Raw genomic sequence first — 25,957 nt, 5'->3', positions numbered from 1 at the left:
GCTATTTCTCCAGGGTAATTTTGCTGTTTTTGAGGCAGGGTCTGTACATAGCTCTGGCTGTCCTGGAACTCACTATGTAGATCAGGTTGGCCTCTGTCTCCAAAGTGCTGCTGGGAGCCATTAGAATTATTCATTTTATTTTATGTGTAAGTATTTTGCCTACATGTATGTGTGTACATTACATTTATGCTTGATGTCCACAGAGTGAGTTATCTGCAGAAGAGGACATCAGATCATCAGGAACTGGAGTTTCAGATGGTTGTGACTTATCATTTGGGTACTAGGACTCAAACTCAGGTCCTTTGAAGAGCAACAAGTGCTCTTTACCACTGAGCCATGCCTCCATCCCCTTTATTTGTTTGTTTGTTTGTTTATTTATTTTGAGACAGGGTCTCACAATGTAGGTCTGGCTGGCCTGGATCTTGCTATGTAGATCAAGCAGGGCTTGAACTCCTAGAGAGATCTGCCTGCCTCTGTATTTTTAATTTTAGTTATGTGTGTATTTGTGTGTTTATGTACCTCTGTGTGGGTTTGTGCACATGAGTGCAGTGCCAAAGAAGGTCAGAAGAGGGCGTTATATCTAAGGAGCTGGGGTTACAGACAATTGTGAGCTGCCTGATGTTGATGCTGGGGGCAAGCACAACTTCTTTGCAAGAGCAGCTCATGAACTACCGAGTCATCTATCCAGCCCCTATAGGCAGAAGCTTTCATGTGTCCTGGCCGGTCCCACAGCCGCTTATCAAATAGTCACTCAGAGGCTCAATACTAATTATAATTGTTTGACTAATGTCTCAGGCTTCTTATTAGCTAGTTTTTACAATTTAAATGAACCCATTTATATTAATCTATGTATTGCCATATGGCTTATGGCTTTACTGGTCTGTAGGCATGTTGTTCCTTGGGCAGCTGAATGGTGTCTCCCTGACTCTGCCTTCTTCCTCCCTGTATCTCTGCTTGAATTTCCCACCTAGCTATATTCGGTATATTCTGCTCTGCCACAGGCCAAAGCAGCTTTATTAGTCAACCAATAAAAGCAACACATATTCGAAGTGTACAGAAGGACACCCTGTATCAACCCTCCTCATCTTGAATGTTAAAGTCTTGGATGTGGTAGTATACCGATACATTTAATCCCAGCACAGAAGCAGACAGAGCTCTGTGAGGCCAGCCTGGTCTACATAGCAAGTTCCAGGACAGCCCTCAGCATCCCTCAGTGCCATCCATGTAGGTTTTTGCTTTTTTATTTTTATTTTATTTTATTTTTTGGTTTTTCGAGGCAGGGTTTCTCTGTGGCTTTGGAGGCTGTCCTGGAACTAGCTCTTGTAGACCAGGCTGGCCTCGAACTCACAGACATCTGCCTGCCTCTGCTTCCCGAGTGCTTGGATTTTAAAGGCGTGCGCCACCACCACTACTATTACTGCTACTACTACTACTACTACTACCACCACCACCACCAGGTTTTTTTTATTTTTTAAATTAAATTAAAATTTTTTTCTTTTCGAGACAGAGTTTCTCTTGTGTAACAGTTTTGGCTATCCTGGAACTCACTCTGTAGACCAGGCTGGCATTGAACTCACAAAGATCCACCTGCCTCAGCCTCCCTAGTGCTGGGATTAAAGGCGTGTGCCCCCCTGATGGCTTTTTTTTTAAGACAATAATAATAATTTTAAAGTTATTTTCGTTTTTTTTTTTCCATGTGTTTGTATGGTGCACATGGAAGCCAGAAGACGGCATTGACTTCCCTGAAGCCTGAGCTACAGGAAAGACACTTAACGTAGGCGTTAGGAATCAAACTTTGATCCTCTGGAAGCACAGCCAGAACTCTTAACCACGGAACATCACTCCTGTCCCTTGTTTGCTTATTTGGAGACAGGGTTTCTCTCTTGGCCTCTCTGGAACTCTGTAGGCTAAGCTGGCTGGCCAGCAAGACCCTGGGATCCACCTTCTCTGCCTCCCCAACACTGGGATTACACGCTAGAGCCACTACCATCTGCCTTTTTATGTGAGTTCTGGCATGGACTTGGGTCCTTATGCTGACACACTGGGCTTTTTTTCTTTTCTTTTCTTTTAATTTTCCACTTTTTGTTTTGAGGCAGGGTCTCATCTGGCTTTGAACTTGTGATCCTTCTGCCTGAGCATCCCAAGTAGTTTGGATGACAGGTCTACACCACCAGGCTCAGCTTAAGTCTACCACTTTATTAAACACTTAGCAAGAAAACAGGATCATAGGGAGACTTAGTGACTGTCAAGGCCACTTGAGTTCAGTGACTCAGTCTACCCTGTGGGGCCTGTATTTGGTGTGATAACCATTCTTTCCCCCACTCATTTACTTTAAAAATTACTCTGTGTGTGTGTGTGTGTGTGTGTGTGTGTGTGTGTGTGTGTGTGTCCTTGTGCACAGGTCATAATGCAAGTGTGGATGTCAGAGGACAATTGGAGGAGTCTGTTCTCTCCTTTTATCATGTGGGTTCCAGGAACCGAACTCAGGTCATTAGGCTTGGCTGCAAGCCCCTTTACTTGCTGAGCCATTTCACCAGCCCTCACTCGTTCAGTCTTTTACCCACCTGAGAAACTCATGGTGGAGCCCTGTACGGTCCTCCCTCTCATTCTGTCCCTCATCAAGCAATACTCTCCAGGGCAGGTGGAGTGATTAGGTAGATTTACCCCTCTAAGTGTGGATCTCCATCCCAAGGACTTTTTTTTTTTTTTGGAGGGGTTTTATGAGACAGGGTTTCTCTGTATTGTTTTGGAGGCTGTCGGTCCAGCCTGGCCTCGAACTCACAGAGATCCGCCTGCCTCTGCCTCCCGAGTGCTGGGATTAAAGGCGTGCGCCACCACCGCCCGGCTCATCCCAAGGACTTTCACGTACACTTGCTCTGGGGCAGAGGAGCCAGGTAAAGGTCAAGACTCCTCACAAAGGTTCCCTGAGTCTCCACAAACTCTGGTTTCTGGATTGTGTGGTATTGCTACTACCCTGTTCCCAATGATGATTCACATCCAATTTATGTTGGTCCTAAATCGGTCAGGCCGAGCAAGACAGCTGGGTCCATAACAAGACCTGGGCAGTTTTGTTGGGAAAAGCCCTGTTTTAATCCACCAGTCTCCATGTCTCTTTAGCCATTTCCACCTCCACCTTTGCATAAAGAAGAGAAAAAAAGAGCCAGGCGTTGGTGGGCACGCCTTTAGTCCCAGCATTCGGGAGGCAGAGGCAGGCGGATCTCCGTGAGTTCGAGGTCAGCCTGGTCTACAGATCGAGTTTCAGGACAGCCTCCAAAACAATACAGAGAAACCCTGTCTCGAAAAAAAAAAAAAAAAAAAAAAAAAAAAGGATCCAGAAGAGATGATGCAGACTTTTATTGGACGTTTAAGGAACTGGCCCACGTGGGTCAGGGGTGGGGAAAGAGGCCTCTTCAGGGCTGCCTGGAATATTGCTAGCGGTCATCATGGCCATGAAGTGGTGCTGGAGGAGACATCTGGGGCCTTTCACTGCTTTCCAAGGAATTACTCTGTCTGGGAGAGTTTGCCTCCAGCATCTCCATCGTGATTGCTGTGTTCAAACGCTGATGGTCAGGTGACATCTCCTTGGAGCCTGAAAAACAGCAATCTGAGGTGGCATCCTCCTGCAGCCCCTTCTACCCACCATTGTCACACCCCTGGCCTACTTCTCTGATCTGAGCACCTCCCTGTGTTCACCGTCTTAAGTGTACCATTTGTAAACACATACATAACACTATACCACACCACGCAGTAGGAACTGCCCATGTTTCTCTTTAATAAGAGACACCATTTCTAGGAGAGAAAGAGCTGACCGACCTTCAACATAGCCCTAGAAAGGCTAAAAGCCATTAAAAAATTACAAGTCCATTCTCTAGAGGAAGACACAGGCTTGTTACACATCCAGAATGCAGAGAAACCCTGGCTGTTTGGGAAAAAAAAATTCTGTTGTTCTCTGCTTTTAAGAACAGAGTCTAGCCGGGCGTTGGTGGTGCACCCCTTTAATCCCAGCACTTGGGAGGCAGAGGCAGGTGGATCTCTGTGAGTTCGAGGCCAGCCTGGTCTACATAGCCAGTTCCAGGACAGCCTCCAAAGCCACAGAGAAACCCTGTCTCGAAAAACCAAAAAAAAAAAAAAAAAAAAAAAAAAAAAAGAACAGAGTCTAGCTAGGCTGGTCTGTGGTGGCACACACCTTTAATCACAGCATTCTGGAGGCAGAGGCAGGCAGATCTCTTCGTTCAAGGCTAACCTGGTCTTCGGAGCAAGTTCCAGCCAGGTCTACACAGAAAAACCCTGTCTTGATTTTAAGAAAAAAAAAAGGAAGGAAGAAGGAAGGAAGGAAGGAAAGAAAGAAAGAAAGAAAGAAAGAAAGAAAGAAAGAAAGAAAGAAAGAAAGAAAGAAAGAAAGAGGAACTATGCCATGAAAACTAAGATTCAGGGCACCAAAGACTTCTGTCATCAGACATTTGAACTTAGGATGTTCCTGTGGTGACCAGCCTAGTTAGTGTTGGAAAGGTTCTTTCCTGTTTGGAGATGAGTCAAGACTAACTTATCACTGACACCTGTGACTAACAGTGTGATTCACAGGTGTCACCCCAAGTGTGCTTAGTCAAGAAACAGTGGGATCTGAGGTGACTGAGCCCTACAAAAGGTGGGGGTGGATGGGAGTATGATGTGGTGGAAGCCACCATAATCGCAGGGTGGCTGTTCTAGAGAACTGTCTGTGACCTCAAAGCCAAAGGCCTGACCATGAGCTAGTCTGGGGACTCCAAAAGAGTTGGTAGTAGCCACCTGTCACACCACTCTTTCCTCATCATTCAGAGAGGTAAACACCACACACACACACACACACACACACACACACACACTCGAGAAGTACAGTGATTGCACTCTAAAGCCTGGGAGATCTGGCTGGCATCCCAAGCACACACTCTCATTGTCTGTGGGGACATGGTCACTTCCCCTGCTAAGTCTTGTTTTTTCTCCTGTAAAATGGGAGCCATGATCGCTCCTGTCTTACTGAAGAGCAAGGCGTTAAAGCAAATGGAAGCGGGAGTCTGTAAAGGGGAGGAGATGTGGTAAACACACTTAGTGGGCCCGATCTCAGCTGCTCCTGGCGTGGTGCTGTGGGCACAGAGGAAATGGGAGGGCAACACAATGAAGACCTAGGGACTAGAGCTACATTTGTGCAAAGGGCAGAGAGGGAAAAGCAATCGTTTCGTAAAAGGTCAACAGATGCACTTTCCATCTTTTAAAAAGTGAGAAACAGGCTGGGCAGGCGGTAGTGGCACACGCCTTTAATCTCAGCTCTCGGGAGTTAGTTTGGTGTGTGTGTGTGTGTGTGTGTGTGTACCAAGTGTGTGCAGTACCCTCAGAGGGTATCAGGTCCCTGGAATTAAAGGAGGTTGTGAGCTGTGAGTGTCCATTTTTAAAAAGTATATCATTATTCTCTTTAAAACTGTGTGTGTGAGCCGGGCGTTGGTGGCGCACACCTTTAATCCCAGCACTCGGGAGGCAGAGGCAGGCGGATCTCTGTAAGTTCGAGACCAGCCTGGACTACCAAGCGAGTTCCAGGACAGCCTCCAAAGCCACAGAGAAACCCTGTCTCGAAAAACCAAAAAAAACAAAAAACAAAAAAACTGTGTGTGTGTGTGTGTGTGTGTGTGTGTGTGTGTGGTGGTGGTGGTGGTAGTCAGATAACAACTCTGTTGAGTCAGTTCTCTCCTCCATTTTAGCAGTCTAAAGGGTCTATCCTCCTCAAATTGCATTCTCCTGATTACTACGCTGATAATCTCTCCATGTGCATTGTGAATTTTGCTGCTTTGACTGTTTGTTTGTCTGAGACGGTCTCATGATACCAGGTTGGCCTCAATCTTGATATGTGAAACAGGGCAACAGTGAACTACGGGTCTCCTATTTTTTTGTTTTTGTTTTTTGTCAAGACAGGATTTCTCTGTGTAGCCCTGGCTGTCCTGGAACTTGTTCTGTAGACCAGGCTGGCCTCTAATTCAGAGATCTGCCTGTTTCTACCTGGTGTGCTGGGATCAAAGGGCTACCACCATCCAGCAATCCTCCTATTTCTACCTCCCAAAGGACTGGTATTACAGGCCTGTGCCACCACACCAGGCTTGTACTGGGCTTTTATTATGATTACACTTTTCTCATTTGTTTAAAGATGTGTTTTTATATCCTGGATCTCAGTCCTGCTTATCTACAGCAGTTATGTAACTATGTTCTATAAAGTTCCCACAAACACTGAGTTAGCAAATGCTAAAACACAGCTAAACCAGGCTTGGTCACAACTTGGGGTTGGAAGGAGGATCAGGAGTTCAAGGTCATCCTTAGCTACATAGTTCCAAGCTAGACTGGGCTATACGAGACTGTCTTCTGGGAGACTATGAGATGAGGCTTCTGTGAGCCTTTGGTTATCATATTTTTTTTTCGTGTTTTTTGAGACAGGGTTTCTCTGTATTGTTTTAGAGGGAACTCGTTCTGTAGACCAGGCTGGCCTGGAACTCACAGAGATCCATCTGCCTCTGTCTCCCGAGTGCTGGGATTAAAGGCATGCGCCACCAACACCTGGCGGTCATCACATTTTTGTCCAACAATTAATACTTAACTTCTATGTGATGTTGATTAAAGACACTTAATTTAATATATGCTTCTTTTTAAAATGTTTATTTTATTCTTATGTGTATGGGTGTTTTGCCTGAATGTATGTCTATGTACCATGTGTACGCCAGGTGTTCTGGGAGATCAGAGGAGGGTACTGAAGCCCCTGGGACTTAAGTTATAAATGGTTGTAAGCCGTCATCTGGGTGCTGGATAGTCTAACCCAGGTCCTCTGGAAGAGCAGCCAGTGCACTTAACTGCTGAGCCATCTCTCCAGCCCCATGATTTAATAAATATTTTTGATTTATTAACATTGAATTCAAATTCTCAAGTCAGACATTTAGCACTCTGTGTTCTTCACAAACTACACGGTGTTCTTATGCTGGGGCACTAGACAGCACTTGAGACCTGTATCCCAGGGACATTTCCACAGGGTGACCATCAGTGAGCATCACAAACATGGACTCCAGACAGACACAAAGAGAACACATGTTTACAGAGTGTAGCCTTGATTGACATTGTCTGGGACATGTGCATCTCAAAATTTTGCCACTCTGTACATACCCACATCTGTAATAACCTCATAAGTGCCTCAAGTATTTATTTTGAGGTTACAAATACATTAGCAAATAAGCAAGTTCAAAATTATACAACCTGAGTATAGAATTACTATGGGGGTAGAGGCTTACATGCACACACACGCACACACACACACACACACACACACACACACACAAATGCACAGGTACCTACACACACAAAAAATCTTTGTAGTCTATCATTGTTTTTTAACTATACATATGAGGTCTTATATCTTTTGCGTTTGATTTAAGCAAATTTGTCAGTTTGTTCTGCTTGGATTCTTTTCCTAGTCTCGACTCCACAGGCAGCCAGATGAACCTTCCACTCTCAGCCATCTTCAGGATCTTAGAAGGTTTAGGGCTGTTGCTTGTTGCCCTTTTAAGTTAGAAAATTAATCTCTTACAAACGATAGCACTCAGTGCTCTCCATCTTGCTCTGAGACTGAGGGATGACCCACCTGCCCCTCTCTCTGCCGGACGCTTGCCATCTCTGCCTCTGCTGCTCAAGTTCCTCTCCTACCCTGCTGGCCCTAATCCTTGTGGCACACTGGTGAGTGACCCTGCTGCTCCCCGGGTCTCAGTCAGTCCTGCCCACACCTCTACCCATCCTGCCTTCCCTCTTCCGTTTTACCTCACCATTATCCCCACTGATAAGACACTAACTAAAGCCGGGAAAGTTGGTGCACAGCCCGTGTGACTCTGAGAGAAAAGCATGGGCTGGACCTCATTTCGAGTGTCAGTTGGGACTCCTGGAGTAAGTCTCCAGTTCTCTCTGCACCCTGTGAAGTGGGGACGGCACCCACCTCAGCTGCTGTTCACTAAACAGCACTGAGAACTCTTTGGCCAGCATGGGCTTGGCTCTTTCTCTCTTAGTTCCTCATCAGAGGTTATAAAATGTGCAGTATGGACTTAGGAAAAGGCAACACTTTTCTTTTTGTCACCTTTAGGTTCTCAATGGCCCAGACGCATGAAGGAATGGGTATTCAGTATAACAGATTATGAAAAATAAAATCCCATATTCGGTTTCTCATTAAAAGTTGATTTTGAGAAACAGCAAGTTTGTCTTACTATCTCTGTTTTGTTTGGGAGAATATGAAACACAGTTTGCATACCCTAAGGCCAAAACAAAAACACTATTTTGGAAAATCCACCGTGGGTAATCTGTGTGAGAATAGCGTGCCAGTGGCATTAGAGACCCCGGTGAGGACGAAGTATATGAGTCTGTGTCTGAAATGTTCAGCTTGCAGACCTCCTGAGAATCGGGAATGTTCCAGAACACTCAGGAGGCGAATGCTCTAGATCTCATTTCTTCCTTCCCTTTCTTTCACTTTCTTCTTTTATTCTCCTCCACTTTGAGACAGGTCTCACTATGTAGACCAGGCTGGCTCAATCTCAGAGATCTGCCTGCTTCTGCCTCCTGAATGCTGGGATTAAAAGAAGCCTCTCACAGGTGTGGCCCGAGAGACCTCATTTCTAGTTATCCCTCCTCCATAAAGAAAGGTTTGAGCCCCTTACAAGGCACCACGCGGCTTCAGCCTTACCTGCCATCTGTAAGCTTAAGCCTGGGTCCAGCTTTGCGTGGGGCTTTGAACTGATGAACAGGTAGCAGAGCACACAAGCAGTGACAATGAAGGCCAGCAGGACCACTGCTGCTGCGGAGAGGCCCACGAGGGCTCCGATGCTGGGGAGAGAAGACCACAGGGGGCTGAGCGCTGGGGCCAGAGAAGGCAGAAGAGTGAGCAACAGGAGTCAGCTTCCACTTTCCAGACAGCACCTCAGGAATGTCAGTGGGAGTTCTTCTTCTGGCTTCTACACGTGTGTGCTCCCCAGACAATCACATGTGCACACACTAACACGTACACACATATAGACACATTCTTACAAGATGATGAAAAGTGAAAATGGCAAGGCAATACTAGACACAAAGCTTAGCCCAAACTTCATATATATATGAAGTTGAATGGAAATATAGCAAACTGCTATCAAGCTGTCAAGCTGTCTACATGCAGGCTGTAGACGTCCTGGTCATATCCCTTTGGGTTCTGTCATTGTGGAATATTCGTACAGTTTCAGTTGCCAGTGCCGGTAGCTCTTTGCCTGAGAACTTTTTTTAGACCCAGAACAAAGCTCTGCGCATTGGACAAGTCGGGGGTATAGGATAATTAATGCTTCCCTCCCTGACCCGCCCTCAACCACAGTGGTGTATGCATCCCAACTCCTGTGTCCTCTGGTGGTGTAACTCTGAGGTATACACAGTGTGCTGACTGGCAGAGCTAAGTGCTGGTCATCTCCTTGTGACCTATTGATAGCATAACCTATTCTTGGTGTTTTCTTTCTGTGTCTCATTTTCCTACCCTCTATCAGTGTTTTCTGGGATCACTTTCCATAAAAACTACTTAGTTGGGTGTAATGGCGCACATCTTTAATCCCAGCGCTCAGGAGGCAGAGGCAGGAGGATCTCTGTGATTTCAAGTCCAGCTTGGTCTACAAAGTGAGTTCTATGATAATCAGGACTGCTCAGAGAGACTTTGTCTCAAAAACCAAACTAAACAAGCAACAAAACCTCTTCATCATCAACTCTTCAGCTTAAAGCACAAACCAACACACGCCAGCTCTTCTGGGATCCTTTTGTTCTGTCTTTCTCCATATTTTCCACATTGATTATGTGGTGCTTTTAGTTCTTGTTGATACTTTAAATAGTTATTTTGGGCCGGGGAGGGAGCTCGCTTGGTGAAGTGCTTGCTTGACTTGCAAGCATGAGAACTCAAGGCAATACCCAGAATCCATGTGGTAGCACACACTTATAATCCAAGCCCCGCAGAGGTAGAGATGGGATGATCCCTGGGGCCCACCAGCCAGCCAGTCTAGCTTAACTGGTGAGCTCAAGGCTAATGAGACAACTTTCTCAAAGGAGGGGGACAGTATTCCTGAGAATCACACCTGAGGGTGACTGCTGGCCTCCACACATGCATACATGCATGTTCACCTTCACGTGCACACACATGCACGCACATTAAACAAAAATCCAGTAGTTTTCTCATTTGAGATACACTTACTGTTCTTGGGACTACCAGCTGGTGGACCTGTTTATGGGTGACATCTATGAGCACCAAGACAGGAAAATGACCTTTACAAGGATGAGGGATGGATGAGAAGACTGGAGGGTGAGTCCCTAACAGGAGGTGAGTTAGGGAACAAATGCTGTCTCTGAAGTGAGTTGTCCTTGGTGTTCTGTTTGGGATACAGAGAAAGGAACAACAGAGAAGGCTCTGAGGGGGAACCTGGTTTCGGTACTAGATGAGAGCAAACCAGAGGCCTCTGGACTTAGGAGGTTTCACTGCTGGACAGAGACCCACTGTGACTCCAGGGAAGGCACTGAAGCAGCCCTCGCAGTTTTTGAGATCAAGCACTTTTCAAAGTTTGAATCCTGGTTTTGCCACACACAAGGGAAAATACCACCTTGCTTTTCTGATCTTCATTTGTGAACGTTCCTATCTTACCAGGTGACCGTCAGTGTGCAAAGAGATGGAGTTTGCGGTACCTGAGTACCAACTCTGCCCTTCAGTGGCTTGCCTTCTGTCCCATTCTGCCAGGAAGAAGATGGAAGGTTTTGGCAACTGAACCAGATGGTGCAGTTATACCAGCTGTTTCTCTGCGGGATGTCTTTTCTTTCTGAGATGGTTAGTTTTTAAGGATGCCCACCCCATTCTCTCTATGGATACAGTGCTTACATGGAGATTTTTTTTTTGTTTTTTGTTTTTTAGGAGACAGGGTTTCTCTGTATTGTTTTGGAGATCCTTCTGCCTCTGCCTCCTGAGTGCTGGGATTAAAAGCATGTGCCACCACCACCCGGCTTTACATGGAGATTTTTATGCTTGCAAGAATGAGATTTCATGATAAGGGCCAGATGAAATCTGGAACAAAACAAGGTCTTAATGTCGCAGTGATGGGGCTCTGTCAGAAGCACGTGGGGAACTGTTTCAGAGTTCAGGACACACGAATCATCCTGAGGCTTCTCAGTTCTATGCTTAGCAACTGTCTTGGTGTTTATGAAACTTAGGTTAGAACCCAGGAAGTTGGGGTAGCAGTTAAGAGTGCCGGCTTCTCTTCTGGTATTCTGTCTCTAGCACTAACACGACAGCTTACGACCTTCTGTAACTCCAATCTCAGGGGTCTCCGCAGGCACTGTGTGCACTTGGTGTACAGGTATATACACATGAAAAACACCTACACTCAGCCACATCCAAACACCAAGAACCCAGGAAGTCACTTCACACACTGAACCTCTCATTTGCTTCTGGGGCCACGCTTACACAGCATCTGACCTTAGAGGTTTCCCTAGCCAACCCTTTCCTGAAACCTGTCTAAGCCACTAAACTTTAGTGATGAAAGCATCCCTCCTGGAGAGAGTTTCCAAGATAACAGGAAAGGTCACAATTTGTGAGTACATAGGGAAGTGATGGGAGAGGAAAGGACCACCAGCTTAGGGGACTACTCATCCTTGCATCCTAAGGGAACAACCCTGTAGCCAGAAGACAACAGTCAGGGTATGCTTTAGGAAGAGCCAAGTACAACAGTTGTAAGAAGTCAGAAAGAGTTCAGACAGTCATTGAACAGGGCAAGTCTTGGTTTGAGGTCATCTCAGCTCTGCCACTCGTCACTGGGATACTCCCAATAACAACTTAGCCCGTCTTAAGTCTCCCCGTCTATAAAATGGAGAGATGTCGTAGGGCTATGTATGTGTGGAAGTGTGTAACCTGCCGTGTCCTCTGCTGTCATAGTGCTAGAAGACTGGGTTCACTTCAGACTCTGAGCTTTGTGTCCCACACTTACAGATGTGAGGGAACTCTTTCCCACCGGGGGCCTACTCAATGCATTGAGCACCTTCGTGGGCAGTACACACTACTTCACTCCTGTCTTCTGCAAGGCAAGCATTAATAACACTGCTGTAAATTCTATATTAACTTTTTGAGACAGGATCTCACTGTGTCCTTGAGACTGGCCTGGCACTCATTAGTATCCCTAACTGGCCACCACATCACCTACTGTCTCTCTGCCTCAAGCCTCACAAGTGCTGGGCTTGCAAGTGTGAACCACTATGCTTGGCTACAACCGTCATTTTAATGTTAAGAAATAAGAGTCTATGGGATTAAACAACTTTTCCAATTCACAGGCTGGTGTGACAGAGCCAAGATTTGTACCAGATTCTGAGCACACTCAAAGCTCCACGCCACTCCTGTGCTCAGAGGCAACCATCTTCCTCCAGCTCTTATCTCAGAGCTAAACACAGTGAGACCCCAATGGATGCTGTACTGTTTCACACAGGAGCAGGGTCTGCCTCTCTAAACCAGTGGTTTTCAACCCATGGGTCATGACCTTTTTGGAGGTTGAACAACCCTTTCACGGGGGTCACCTAAGACCATCAGAAAACAGACATTTATATAATAATTCATAGCAGTAGCAAAATTACAGTTATGAAGTAGTAACAAAAATAATTTTATGGTTGGGGTAACCACAGCATGGGGAATTATATTAAAGGATAGCAACATTAGGAAGGTTGAGAACATTGCTCTAAATAGACTGGGAGGGATGGTGATAGGCTCAGTGTTAAAGAACTTGCCTATGATATGCCCAAGGCCTTGTGTTTGATTCTCATAAGAACTGTAGGTCCTCTTGCAGGGAACAATTGGTTTTTGTGTCCTTATTGCCCTGTACAAAGACCCTATAGCAAAGATTATAGTGAAGGGATGAATACATGGAACAGGAAAATAAATTGGTATTATTCCTTGGGTTTTTAGACAGCAGCCAAATGTGCATGATATGATATCCTGGTCATCTGAAAATGTTTTAGAATTACAGATTGAACACCTTAGAAAAGGCAGTCTTTGTAGTTGTAATTGGCATGTATCAAGTTGTTTTCATCTCTCTTTTGGTCATTGCCTCTGCCTTAATCAGAAATTAGGACAGGGATAGGTCATTTCCCCACTGGCAGATAGAGACATCTCAGTGGCTAATGATGCCCTTTTCCCACCCAGAAAGCACACAGCTGTGTGCTCATGCACCCTTACAAACAGGAACCTCTCGATGGACCATCCCATTTTTGCTGCTACCTCTTTCCCAGAGCAGGATGAGGATCAGGCTCTACTTTCTGGGCAAAGCCTTTGGGGACTCAGAGGGATTAAGACCTACTGCCCCTCAACTCTATACTTGGCTTTCAGGATTGTCAGAGCTGGCCCAAACAGCCCTGTCCTGAACAGCCAGGGAAGCTGAAGTGTTTTCACCCAGACCGCACTTTATATTAAGATGGCTGGAGCAGCATTATGCCACTGTGTCAGGAAGCCCTGACCTCCAGGTTCTTGCTTTAGTACAAGCATGGGGTACATCTTCAGTCAAGAGAGTGCGAGGGAAGGAAAAGCTGAGGCTGGCTGAGATGGAGTTGGCGTGGGGGTTAGGATGAAGGGTTGAGGTTGTGGTTTGGATGAAGGTCTAGACTAGAGCTTACTGAAGTCAGTATGTGGGTAAACAGAGGAGGAGGGTTTACAGGCAGGCTTGAGGAGGAGGCTGGGGCAGGTGACAGTTGGGACAGAAGTGGTAACAGGGTATAAGGACTGGGGATGGCAATGGGAACAGGCTGCAGATGGGTGGGCATCTGTGTGAGGACTAAGGGTAGAGTCCAGGATTCCTCTGTATGTCTGAGATAGTATTTGCTGTTAGGGCAAGGGTTGGATTGTGATTTGGGATCGGTTTGAGGGTAATGGCAGCATGAAATTCAGAATAGGGACAGAGTGAGAGCTTCAGGGTAGTGCCAGTCGGGTTCAAGCATGGTTCCAAATAATTGTTGGGGTCAGTATGAATGAAGAATTGAGATGGGGCTTCAAGAGTGTAATGGGTTAGTGATAAAATGAAGTAGGGTCAGTACTGGCAACAGGAAAAAGGATGATTTGAGGGGTGGGCACTTAGATGAAAGTTGGAGGCGTAGCAAGAGTCTAGCCTGCGGGTGGACGAGGGGGTTAAGACAGGAGAAGGGTTCAAGGAGAGATTAGGGCCAGGGCCTGTACCTGAGCCACCACATGTAGCTGTGCTCGTAGGGGAAGAAGCTGTGCGGGTCGTCGCAGCAGTACTTGTGGTCGCGGAAGCCACAGCAGAAGACGGCAGCCGCCTCGCCCCCGGGCAATGGGCAGCTGAAGCCGCGCACCATCTCCTGCTCCGCGCTCACGTAGCTCGAGCAGGCGCCGCTCATCGCGCCTCCTTGGGTCACCAGACGGACAGCAGGAGAGAGAGGGACTGCCGGAGACCCAGCGGAGCCTGGGAAAGAGACTGGGGTCAGGCAGGCAGGGCAGCGTGCATCAGAGGTCGCAGAGAACCGCACCGCGCGCGATGCAAGGCGCTGAGGCTCGCGGTGAGGACGGGGCGCCCGGGGACCCGATTGCCAGGTGCGCGGGGGCGGAGGCAGGGGAGCGCGGGGACCCTGTCCAAGGCGAGACCTGCTCCCAGTCGCCGAGACACCATACCACGTGGACATTTGAGGTGACACCTTGCCCGGTCGCCAGGACCCTTCTCGGGGAGGTTGAGTGAAACAGACAGAGTGGGGTGCTACGAGGTTGATGAATACACTATTCGGTTTAACAGACAAAGCGACCTGAGGACCAGGGATTTTCATTGCATAGACGGCTGCTGAAGATCAGAGACATGTCCTTTACTTCCTCAGGCTCCCGAGCCCACGGGATTTCAACCCTGCTGTCTTCTGGCTCTCAGCAAACCTCTTTTCCAGTGGGCCTCATGTAGTCCACATTGACCTTGCCGTCTTGATGACCCTGCCTCCCACTCCCAAATGCTGTGATTCCGGGTGTGTGCCACCACACCCTGCTCTAGTAATCTTCTAAGTCTTCATTTCTACCTTCTTTACCTGTCCTTTCCTCTCCTGATCCCCCTTTCACCCACAATATTGACACACCCTGTTAGCACTCCTGCTATTGGCCGAGAACCATAGGCCAACTGTTCCAGGACAAGCCTTTTCCCTACTTCAGTTAGGGACTGCCAGCCTGCACAACATGTTCCCAGACTACAAGGGCAATATTCTCACGCCTGTCTGAAGGAGCTTCCAGAGCCTCAGTTTCCCCAGTGTACCCTGAGAGGGAAGACGGAAGATCTCTAAGGACTTCTCTAGTTCCCCAGAGCCTTAGCTGTGTGTTTTCACAGAAGCGAACAGTAGGAAATAGTGAATGTGATGCTTCCCTTTTGCTTTGGTATGTGTGTGTGTGCCTATGTGTGTGTCTGTGTGTATGCGTTCCTGTGTGTGCATGTGTGTGTGTGTGTGTGTGTGTGTGTGTGTGTGTGTGTGTGTGTTCATGGATCTGAAGCTTCCGGTATAAGCTCAGCTGACCCTTCCCTGCTTTTACCCATGCTTCTTTCCCTTTGCCCTCTCAGGCAGCTCCATGGATGCTGTTGAGTCCCAAGCCTTTGACCTGGGCACCTGAAAGGCTCAGATCTGCGCTTGCCCTTGAGAAACAGTTTTGTGGAGGAATTAGAGAGGATTCATCACCAAGGGGTCAGTGAGGGAATCAGCACAGGACTGGGCAGAGAAAGGGGGATACAGGGATTGCAGACATGGAGGGGCTCTAAGGGAACAGGGAAGGGTTTTGAGAGGGTGAAGGCTTTGAGGGTCACTGTGAAGTAAACAACAACAACAAAACTATAAACAAAAAGGCAACCCGGTTTGTTTTGTTTTTTTAAACACTTGATCATAGCCAAAAGGCCGAGAAGTGATTTTTTTGTTTTGTTTTGCTTTTTTTTTCCTTTTTTTGTTTTGTTTTTCAAGACAGGGTTTCTCTATATTGTTTTGCAGGCTGTCCTGGAACTCACTCTGTAGACCAAGTTGGCCTTGAACTCACAGAGATCCGCCTGCCTCTGCCTCCCGAGTGCTGGGATTAAAAGCATGTGCCACCGACACCCAGCAGTAGCCAATTTTGATGGCAATGTGCCAGTAGTCCCAGATATTCAACAGGCTGAGGCAGGAGGATTGCTTGAGCCAGCCTGCCAATACAGAGCTTGTCTCAGCAATGAACAAAAACTTAACCTTGGCATGGGGTATAGCTGAATGGTAGATTGTCTGCCTAGCATGCACGAGGCCCCAGAGTCTATCACCAGTACCTCAAAACCAAGAGGAACTGTTATTATTCCCAGAAAAGCCTTTTCCAAGCTGTGGTCACTGAAGACTGAAGAAAGTGCACTTTGACCTCCATCTACCAGAAGAAGGAGGGGAGGGGGCACTCCTTTGGGAAGGAGTGAGGCTTCTGCGAGACATGATCAGCTGGCAAAACTGGAATGACAATTCCCCAAACCCTTTTCCAGTCAAGAATTAGTTTCTTTCTCCTAATAACCCAGAGAAAGGACTATGCCCCCAAGAGAAACAAACACAATGTCACACAGTCATCCATCAGTGGCCCAAGTAGGAGTGGTGCCATGACTGTCTGGACAAGAGTACCTTTGGGTTCTTGACGAAACCTATGGGCCTCTATTAACAATGATGCTTTTAATTACAAAGAAGAAATGATTTAAGATCATAGAGGCTGTCAGTTGCATTGAATTGCAATTTAATCCTGCTGTTTAAAATGTCAACAAGATTGCTGAGTCTACGGAGTGCTATAATTTTGAGGTCATTTCTATAGTGACGAAGTTGTAGATACCGCTGCTGTTTTTTTGTTTTGTCGCTTACTTTGGTTCTAGAAGGAAGTGCTGAAGCCCAGTTGGAGGCGAGTATTAACAAGGATGTAGTTTTCCGGGCGGGAGAGATGGCTCAGAGGTTGAGAGCACTGGCTGCTCTTCCAGAGGTCCTGAGTTCAATTCCTGGCAACCACATGGTGGCTCACAACCATCTACAATTCAATCTGGTGCCCTCTGCGGGTATGTGGGCAGAGCACTGTATATGTAATAAATAAATAAAATCTTTAAAAAAAAAAAGGATGTAGTTTTCCCTTCCAAGTTCACAGACTGTTTCCACTACATCCAAATGCCATGCACTTGTGGTCCTGTGTTAAAATAATCTTTCTCTTGTCTAGCTCCTTCCTCAACATTTGCTTTTATTACACCGTTATGCTCCCTCTTAATATTTGTTCTGAAGACATTAATTGCTCACTTACTGTATGCTAGGAGCATGTATGTGTGTGTGTGGTGTGTAAGCATGCTCATATGCCATGATACACATGGCTTGTTCTGTCCTCCCATGACATATGGGTCCTGAGGATGAAATGCATGCTGTCAGGTTTGGTGGCAAGCACCTTTACCTTCTGTCTTCGTTAGGGTTTTTATTGCTGTGAAGAGACACAATGACAATGGCATTTTTGTTTGTTTGTTTTGTTTTTGGAGACAGGGTTTCTCTGTGTCTTTGGAGGCTGTTCTGGAACTTGTAGACCTGGTCTTGTAGACCAGGCTGGTCTCAAACTCACAGAGATCCTCCTTCCTCTGCCTCCTGAGTACTGGGATTAAAGGTGTGTGCCACCAACGCCCAGCAACCATGAAAATTCTTATAAAGCAAAAAACTTAATTGGAGTGGCTTGCTTACAGTTTCAAAGGTTCAGTCCATTGTCATTATGGTGGGGAACATGGCAGTGTACAGGCAGATGTGGTCCTGGAGTAGCAGCTGAGAATCCTACATCTTGCAGGCAACAGGAAGTCAACTGACACACTGGGTAGTATCCAGAGCACAGGAAACCTCAAAGCCCACCTCTACAGTGATACACTTCCTCCAACAAGGCCATACACACTCCAACAAAGCCACACTTGTCAATAGTGCCATTCCCTATGAGATTATGGGGGCCATTACATTCGAACTACTGTACCCTCTGAACCATCTTGCCCATGGAAAAAAACTTTTGAGGTAAGTGGTTATTTTCCCATTTCTCAGACAAAGTGACTGAGATTTGGAAAGGCTTCATGACCTTCCCAAAGCTATGTGGCAATCAGAGTTCTCCTCCCAAGATGAAGTCTGTGGGCCAAAGTCTCTCATCACCAGAAGGGACAAAGAATATAGAGAAGAAGGTGGACAGGGACATCTTACACCAACTGAGAACCAACTGTGAACTAACGGTGATATTTTCTTCCTCAAAAGAGAAATATTAGCTAGTGTAGTGGTGTGCACTTGTAGTACCTGCACGCGGTCAGCTTTTGGCACAAAGACACCAACCCCGTCCACTCCAGGTGGGAGAGCCAGCATGTTGTTCGTGTGGATGGAAGCCAGTCCTCAGGGAGGGAGCTTTCCCTCCACTTCCAGAATGATATTCTGTCTCCTTCTGAGACAGATCCAGCCAGCTTTTCCCACCCTTCCCTCGGGTTTTACTGGGTTTGCATGTTTGCTTTCCTCTGAAATCTTTGAGACACGTGAAACAACGAGAAGACTAGTACAAAGACAGACTCTCCACTCTGCTTAAAGTTCCCCTGCCTCCACCTCACCCCACAAATAGCCAGAGGGAACCATTCTCCTGAGCTTGCAATTCCTGAGCACTTGTTGATGCCACCACCTGCTTGGGACCTTTGCTTAAGATGTGGAAGTGTGTTACCAGTGGTTTAAGATTTAAGCACAGCAATCACACAATTCTTTCAGTGCTAGTTTTCCTCCTAGTCTTATGTCTGTGAACCTTGTTTATTCTGAACTTTGTTCTATCTTGATTTATTTTTGTGGAGGCAGGTAGACTTCTGTGAGTTCAAGGCCAGCCAGAGCTACATAGTGAGACCCCATTTCATTTTTTTAAAATTGCCACATTGCTTTCCAGAATTGCTGTACAGTTTTGTCTTTTCAACAATAGTTCTTAGTAGCCACAGTTCTGCAGTATTTTTACTTTCTCCTTTCATTAATATTATTTAAAAAAGATTTACTTACCTTTCTTATGTGTATGTGTGAGTATCTGTGTATATGTTTGCATGCAGTACAGCCAGCGCCAGAGGAGGGTATTGGGTCCCCTAGAACTGGAGCTGTGATGGCTGTGGATGGTTGTGATCTACCATGTAGGTGTTGGGAACTGAACTTGGGTCCTCTTAATGGCCGAGCCATCTCTCCAGTCCTTAATATTTGCCTTTCTGAGTCTGAATTATTGCATTTAACATGATGATTTCCAGTTCCACCCATTATCCTGCAAATGACCCAATTCATTCTTTATAACTGAATAAAACTCCAGTGTGGCTAGGCATGGAGCTCCAGTTCCAGGGACTCCAATGTCTTTAAGCAAAAACCCTCATACAAATAAAATAAAACAAATTTTAAAAATTATTTTTAAAAATAAAAAATAAAAACTCAGCAACAAACAGTAAGAAACCACTTATACGTGTAATGATTTCTGTCTTTCTGAGGCCTTGGAATTTGGAAGGTAGAGTCAGGAGAATCAAGGCCATCTTTGGCTACATAGAGAGCTGGAAGTCGGCCGGGCGTTGGTGGCGCACGCCTTTAATCCCAGCACTCCGGAGGCAGAGGCAGGCGGATCTCTGTGAGTTCGAGACCAGCCTGGACTACCAAGCGAGTTCCAGGACAGCCTCCAAAGCCACAGAGAAACCCTGTCTCGAAAAACCAAAAAAAAAAAAAAAGAGAGAGCTGGAAGTCAGCCTGAGATAACATAAAAACCTGTCTAAAAACAAGCTAAGCCTATTGTCACATGCTTTTAATCCCAATGCTTGGGAGGCAGAGGCAGGTGATCTCTGTAAATTTAAAGCCAGCCTGGTCTATATATCAAGTTCCAGGACAGCCAGGGCTGCATAGTGAGACCCTGTCCCAACATAAATATAACAAGAGACTCCATTTCCTTTATCTATTGACCTTTTAAAAATTACATTTATTTTTTATTTTACGGGAACTAGGGGGCATATGGGCCATGACTTACATGTGGAGGTCAGGGGACAATGTGCAGGAGGCAGGTCTCTCCTGCTACCACATGAGTCCTGATAACTGGACCCAGGTCATTGTGTGTCTTGGTGGTAAGTGTCCTTACCTGCTAAGCTATGTTCCCAGTGTACTCTGCTTTAGATAGACTCTACACCAGTTCCATGTCTTGGCAATGAAGAATACATGGTTGTACAAGCATGTCTGTGGTATGCTGACTTAACAGTTCTTTGTACCTATATCTGGGAGTGGTCTAGCTGGGTCATATACTAATTCTGAGTTTTTTTGGGAAAACTCCAAGGCAATTTCCATAGCAGCTGCACAAAGTTTATATTTTCACCAGCAGAGAATAAGGGCTCCTTCTTTCTTACCTCCTCAACACTTGTTTTTTCTTGGTTTGGGCTTTTATTTTTTTGAGGCAAAGTCCTTGGTGTATAGCCCTGACTGGCCCAGAATTTGCTATGTAGACCCAACTAGCTTAAACATTGGGAGTTTCTCCTGCTTCTGCCTCTTGAATTCTGGAATCATATAGATGTATATTACCTCCATTGGTTGCAGAAGCATCAGGCCTTGGCATGTTGTTCATGGAAAATGCTGGATAAAGCTAATAGTTCCCAGTTTTCATGCCCTCCCCCGCCCCAAGCCTGAGTAGTTAAATGGCAAAGCCTGTGGTCTCTTGGAAGGTGAAGGAAGCTATGAGCCTCATGGAAGTCATGTAGCACTTTGTTTGGGTCCATGTACAACAAAACCAGCAAGAAAGTAGCTATTGCCGACACTGGACCACTCTATACTGTTGACTTGTGTACATCTCAACCAGCAGACCATTCCTTTTCATAGCTCAGGCATTTGCTCTACCACTGAACTACACACACCCTGCCCAGAGAATACTTAGGGTCTAAGGCTCTAAGAAGAAAGAACCTTTGACAGCCCTTTCCTCTATGACCAAGAGGCCTCGACCCTTCTCTGGGAGGACTCAAGTCTCAGGGAAGCCTGGTTGGTACATGGATATTTAGAAACAGTAACGGTTAATAACAAGGGCAGTTGGTCAAACAAATGTTCTTTGTTTTTGATTTTGAGACAGTCTCACTGTTGCCTAGGTTGACCTAGGACTTTTGTAACCCAGGCAGCCTTGAACTCAAAGAAATTATCTTACCTCAGCCTCCTGAATGCTAGGACTACAGGCATGAGCCACCATACCCCATGGGGGGAACATTACCTGCTGATCATCTCATCCCCCACCCCCCAATGTGTTTTGAATACTGCTAAGAGTCAGATGTTTGCTGTGCTCAGAGTACCTTGGAGAGCTATGTTAAGGCAAGAAGGAGAATTTCCTCTTGGGCAATGGAAAGAAGTTGAGAAATACCCAGCAGGTATTCTGGGTCACAGTCCAGTGGAGCAGATGGGTAGCAAGCTTGTGCTTTCTAGAACCTCATTTGCCTTGCAGTAGGAAAGATGGATTGGAGGAGGGGTTGAGACCAAGGAGATGAGCTCCAGGGATGGTGAATTCCTACATCTCTCTTAATCCCTCCATTTTAATCCTCTTCTGTGGTTCCTGCCTTTGGTTGGGATACAGATTTAGCTGCTGCTACAACAGTAAACAGTCTCAAATAAAACCAGGAAGCAGCAGGAAGAAAAGAGGAGGAGATTTGAAGGATGTTAAGGTTTGAAGTGTAGATGACTCCCCTGCCTCCTCAACGTCTGTTCTCCCCTCTGCACTAATGAAACCCTTGCTTTTTTCTTTTACTTGTTCTTTCTCTCTCTCTTTCGTTCCTTCGTTCTAATGTATCCCAGGCTGAGAGGATCCTGATCCTCCTACCTGTACCTCCCAAGTGCTGGGTGAGAACTACAGGCATGTGCCATCGTGCCCTGTTAAAATCCCCAATTTTCATCTGGGTGGCCACACAAGATAAACATTTTATATTCAGGTGAGCTGAGTGTGGGTAGGTGGCTGAATTTTAAATGATGGGACACAGCATAGGGGGAGCATGGTTGAGATGGGCAGCCATCTTGGGCCATGTGGTTGATGGCAATGTCCTAGAGATGACAGAGTCGGCAGTCTGGACCCTTGATGAAGTCACAGCAGAGCAAAGGTCTGGTTTTCACAAAGGATGAAATAAATGATCCCCCAACCCCACCCCGTCCCTCTTAGAACAGGCAAATCTGTGTTGTCACAAAGGGATACAAACTATAAATGAAACCAAAACACAGGAGCTCATAGAGCTATGGGGAAGAGCAGGGAGGCTTGCCTACTATTTTTGTTTGTTTGTTTTGTTATACCCTAGACAGTTTTCTTAAAATGTGGCCTTTGAACCATGTCCAATATAATAGTCACTCAGTGGGTCCCAGGAATGTGTAAGGAGGTGACTCGTAGGATTCAGGCTTTAGGAGTCCCCTCTAGCAATCCCTGGGTTGGCCCTGCTGGATGTCCCTCCTTCCAGTGTCTTCAGGATTACTTGTGCTCCAAGAAGCTCCTGGAGTAGCCTACTTCTACCAGTGATGCCTTCCTCTGGCCCACAGCTTACTTCCAATGTGGCCCTGCCATGCTGACTCAGCTCACTATCAGAAATAACCAGTTCATAACTTCCTTTTCTTCTGGGACAGAGTCTTACTATAGAACCCTGGCAGAGGTCAAAGGACTACTTGAAGACGTCATTTCTCTCTTTCCACCTTCTGAGATTGAACTTGGGCCGCTGAGCTTGGTACCAAGTGCCTTGACCATCTCCCAGCCTTTCTCTGTTTGATAAGTGGAATTTATAGGGTGGCTCTGGAGATGACTTGGATGGATTACAATCTGATAAAATAAAAGGAAGAGCCACTAGGGTTGCATAAGGAAGTTAGGACGTACCTTTTTTGCTATAAAGTTTCAAGTGAGAGTCCCAGAAGATTGCAGGTTTCTATCTGGGTAAAAGTAAAACTTTAGACAAGTGTAATTGTGCTGGAGTTCCTGAGTGTCAGCCACCTAGAGGCTTCAGCCAAGGCTAGAATGGGGAGGAGGAGGAAGGGGAAGGGCACTCTTTCTCTCTTTCCATGTTTCCATAGCTGCCCTTGTGTTTCTGTTCCTGTGAGCAGGGAAGACAACTGTACTCTAAATTAACAGCAGATAACTAAAGTATCAGTAATATGTTAAAAGCAAGTTACTAAACTGTTGATTAATAATTAAGGTTTAGCATGTAACTGAACTGTCATGTAATACAGCCTAGTGAATAAGTAGCTAGATGATAAGCTGGTGTTAGGAGGTAATTAAACCATTAGTAGATAATCATGTATCAACTACTCAAGTGTTAACTGATAACCAAGGTATTAATTGAAGACAAGGTTGTTGGCAAATAATGGCTAATTAAGAGTTGATAAAGATTTAAAATGGCTTTTTGTTATTTTGTTTTGTTTTTTTGAGACAGGGTTTCTCTGTGGTTTTGGAGGCTGTCCTGGGACTAGTTCTTGTAGACTAGGCTGGTCTCGAACTCACAGAGATTCGCCTACCTCTGTCTCTCAAGTGCTGGGATTAAAGACGTGCGCCACTCCTGCCCAGCTAAAATGGCATTTTCATGTATGTTAGAAGGAAACAGAGCCAGCTTGAAGCTAGTAAAGTCTATAGAAATACATGTCCTATGAGAAGTATAGAGTCTACAATGGGACTCACAGCATTTTAAGGAAATGGTTTTTATCTTTAGTGTCCATGCCTATTTAATACAGCCACATTGGGAAAAGAAACAAAGTCTAGTGACGTTTCCCCAAGTTCACATTCAAGGTCCTAATGCAAAATTTAGGTTTAAATAGAAAGCAAGATTCATGTATAGCCGGGCGGTGGTGGCGCACGCCTTTAATCCCAGCACTCGGGAGGCAGAGGCAGGCGGATCTTTGTGAGTTCGAGGCCAGGCTGGACCAACAGCCTCCAAAACAATACAGAGAAACCCTGTCTCGTAAAAACCAAAAAAGAAAAAAAGAAAAAAAAATTCATGTATAACTAAACAGATCCAGTCAAGGGGTGTTCCCACCCGTCACTGATTCATCATTGCCTGGGACTAATCTCTCCTGCAAGGTGGTCTGACAAGTGTCATACTGTGTGAAATCTCTTCTGCAGGACAAGCTCCCCTCTAACTGAGGGCCCCCATCTTATCTTTCTATTAGCATGAGACTGGGGGAACTCCAGTTTCTTGGAGTCCATTGTTTCAGTAGTCTGATGGGTGAAGTGAAGGGCATGGTGTCTTCCTTTAGAACATCTTTGCTCCTACCAGCATGGTTAAATTTGAGCACTAGCCACAGGGCGTTTGGAATCAAATCCATGAGCACAAGCCTTCCTTAATGCAAACTGCCTCTGTTTTGAGAAGGCAAAAAAGCACAAGAAGCAAAATTCAAGCAATCAGAATAAACTTTAACCCCTTATACTTTGCTTGTGCCCAACCATGAAGCTACTGAGACAAGATCTACTCCATTCCTTGCACTGACTCATCAGTAAAGGGTAACAGCCTTCAACATATCACACCCTTAGTATGGCCTTCTCAAAAGACAAAAGGAGAACCTGTGCTATCACTCTAACAGCCTAAATTTTGCGATAATAATAATGAAAAAACTTGGTTTATCAAAGCTACAGGCATTTTATGTGGTATTCGGGAAGTTAGCACTAGGGACTATAAGGTAGTGAGTTGTAAATTCAAGGCCAGCTGGGCTACATAAGATCATATTTCTAAGCAGAACAAAATAGGGCCAGGGAAACAGTTCAATTGATAAAGTACATGAAGACTTGAGTTTGGTCCTAGCATATACACAGAAGAAAGTCAGACATGAATCATGGAAGGCAGAGACAGGAGGATCCCCAGGGTCACTGACCAGCCAGCCTGGCTTAATTAACAAACCTCAGATTCCCATGAGAGATCTTGTATTCTTTAAGTATTGCAATGTTAAACAGTTTAAATTTCTCCCGCATCAGGGATAAGGGAAGAAAAACAAATCTTAAATGTTGGCTCCGGTTTGTTAGAGGCAAGTGTGGTGGCACACCCCTTTAATCCCAGCACTAGGAAGGAAGACAGGTGGATGGATCTCTGTGAGTTCGAGGCCAGCTTGGCCCACACTGAAAATTCTAGGATAGTCCGGGCTACATAGAGAAACACTATCTAAAATACATAAATAAATAAATAAATAAATAAATTCTGAGAGCTCTAGGTGCAGCTTGACAAGGAGATAAGGCCTGGTCCTAGTCTGGCCCCAGCTGCCATGTCTGGAATCCTTACTGGCTACCTGCAGCCTGCAAATTCATATGTTTACTTTTCTCCTGGCTGTGATCTGGCTAATGCAATTTAAGAGAGAAAAGATTTCTCCTGGCTCACGGTTTCAGGGAATATCAGCCCATTGTAACCAAGAAGGCATAGTGGTGGGATTGATTCCTGGCCACAGTGTGTGTGTGTGTGTGTGTGTGTGTGTGTGTGTGTGTGTGTCTGGGGTCATACTACCAGAGTAGTCTGGAAGAAGAGTTTGAGGTCCAGTCAGAATCCTGGTTGAAGTCCTGCTCCTATGGCCATGCATCTGCCCCCATATACAATAAGTCCCATAACCTGCCCACCCTTAGCCAAAACAGTACCACTCTCTGGGAACCAAGTGTTCAGGTACGTAACCTGTAGGAGACAGCTCACATTTAAATTAGGATATCCTAAAAATAAATAAATAAATAAATTAGGATATCCTTCACTTTTTTTTTTTTTTACTGTAGTGTATGTTTGATCGGAACTTTCTATTAGGATTAATGTTTAGCTGTACTGAAAAAAATTAAAAGGCCTTTAATGTTTATTTTTTTATGTTAATCTGTATGGTTAGTTTTGTTTTTTTTGTTTTTTGTTTTTTGTTTTTCGAGACAGGGTTTATCTGTGGCTTTGAAGGCTGTCCTGGAACTCACTCTGTAGACCAGGCTGGC

General features: G+C 45.7%; 1 protein-coding gene across 1 annotated transcript; it reads right to left on the bottom strand.

Moving 5' to 3' along the window:
• Nucleotides 1-3,339: 3,339 nt before the first annotated feature.
• Nucleotides 3,340-15,194, bottom strand: Shisal2a (shisa like 2A). Its single transcript, XM_005072137.3, is given in 4 exon segments — nt 3,340-3,482; nt 3,484-3,589; nt 8,729-8,868; nt 14,246-15,194. Coding segments are annotated over 4 exon segments (966 nt in total). The 5' UTR covers nt 14,848-15,194; the 3' UTR covers nt 3,340-3,364.
• Between the last annotated feature and the right edge of the window lie 10,763 nt (nt 15,195-25,957).

This window comes from Mesocricetus auratus, unplaced genomic scaffold (genome assembly GCF_017639785.1).
Source record: "Mesocricetus auratus isolate SY011 unplaced genomic scaffold, BCM_Maur_2.0 Super-Scaffold_100014, whole genome shotgun sequence".
Taxonomy (NCBI): domain Eukaryota; kingdom Metazoa; phylum Chordata; class Mammalia; order Rodentia; family Cricetidae; genus Mesocricetus; species Mesocricetus auratus.
Note: the sequence above shows the minus strand (reverse complement) of the source record. Positions and strands in the feature narration are given on the sequence as shown.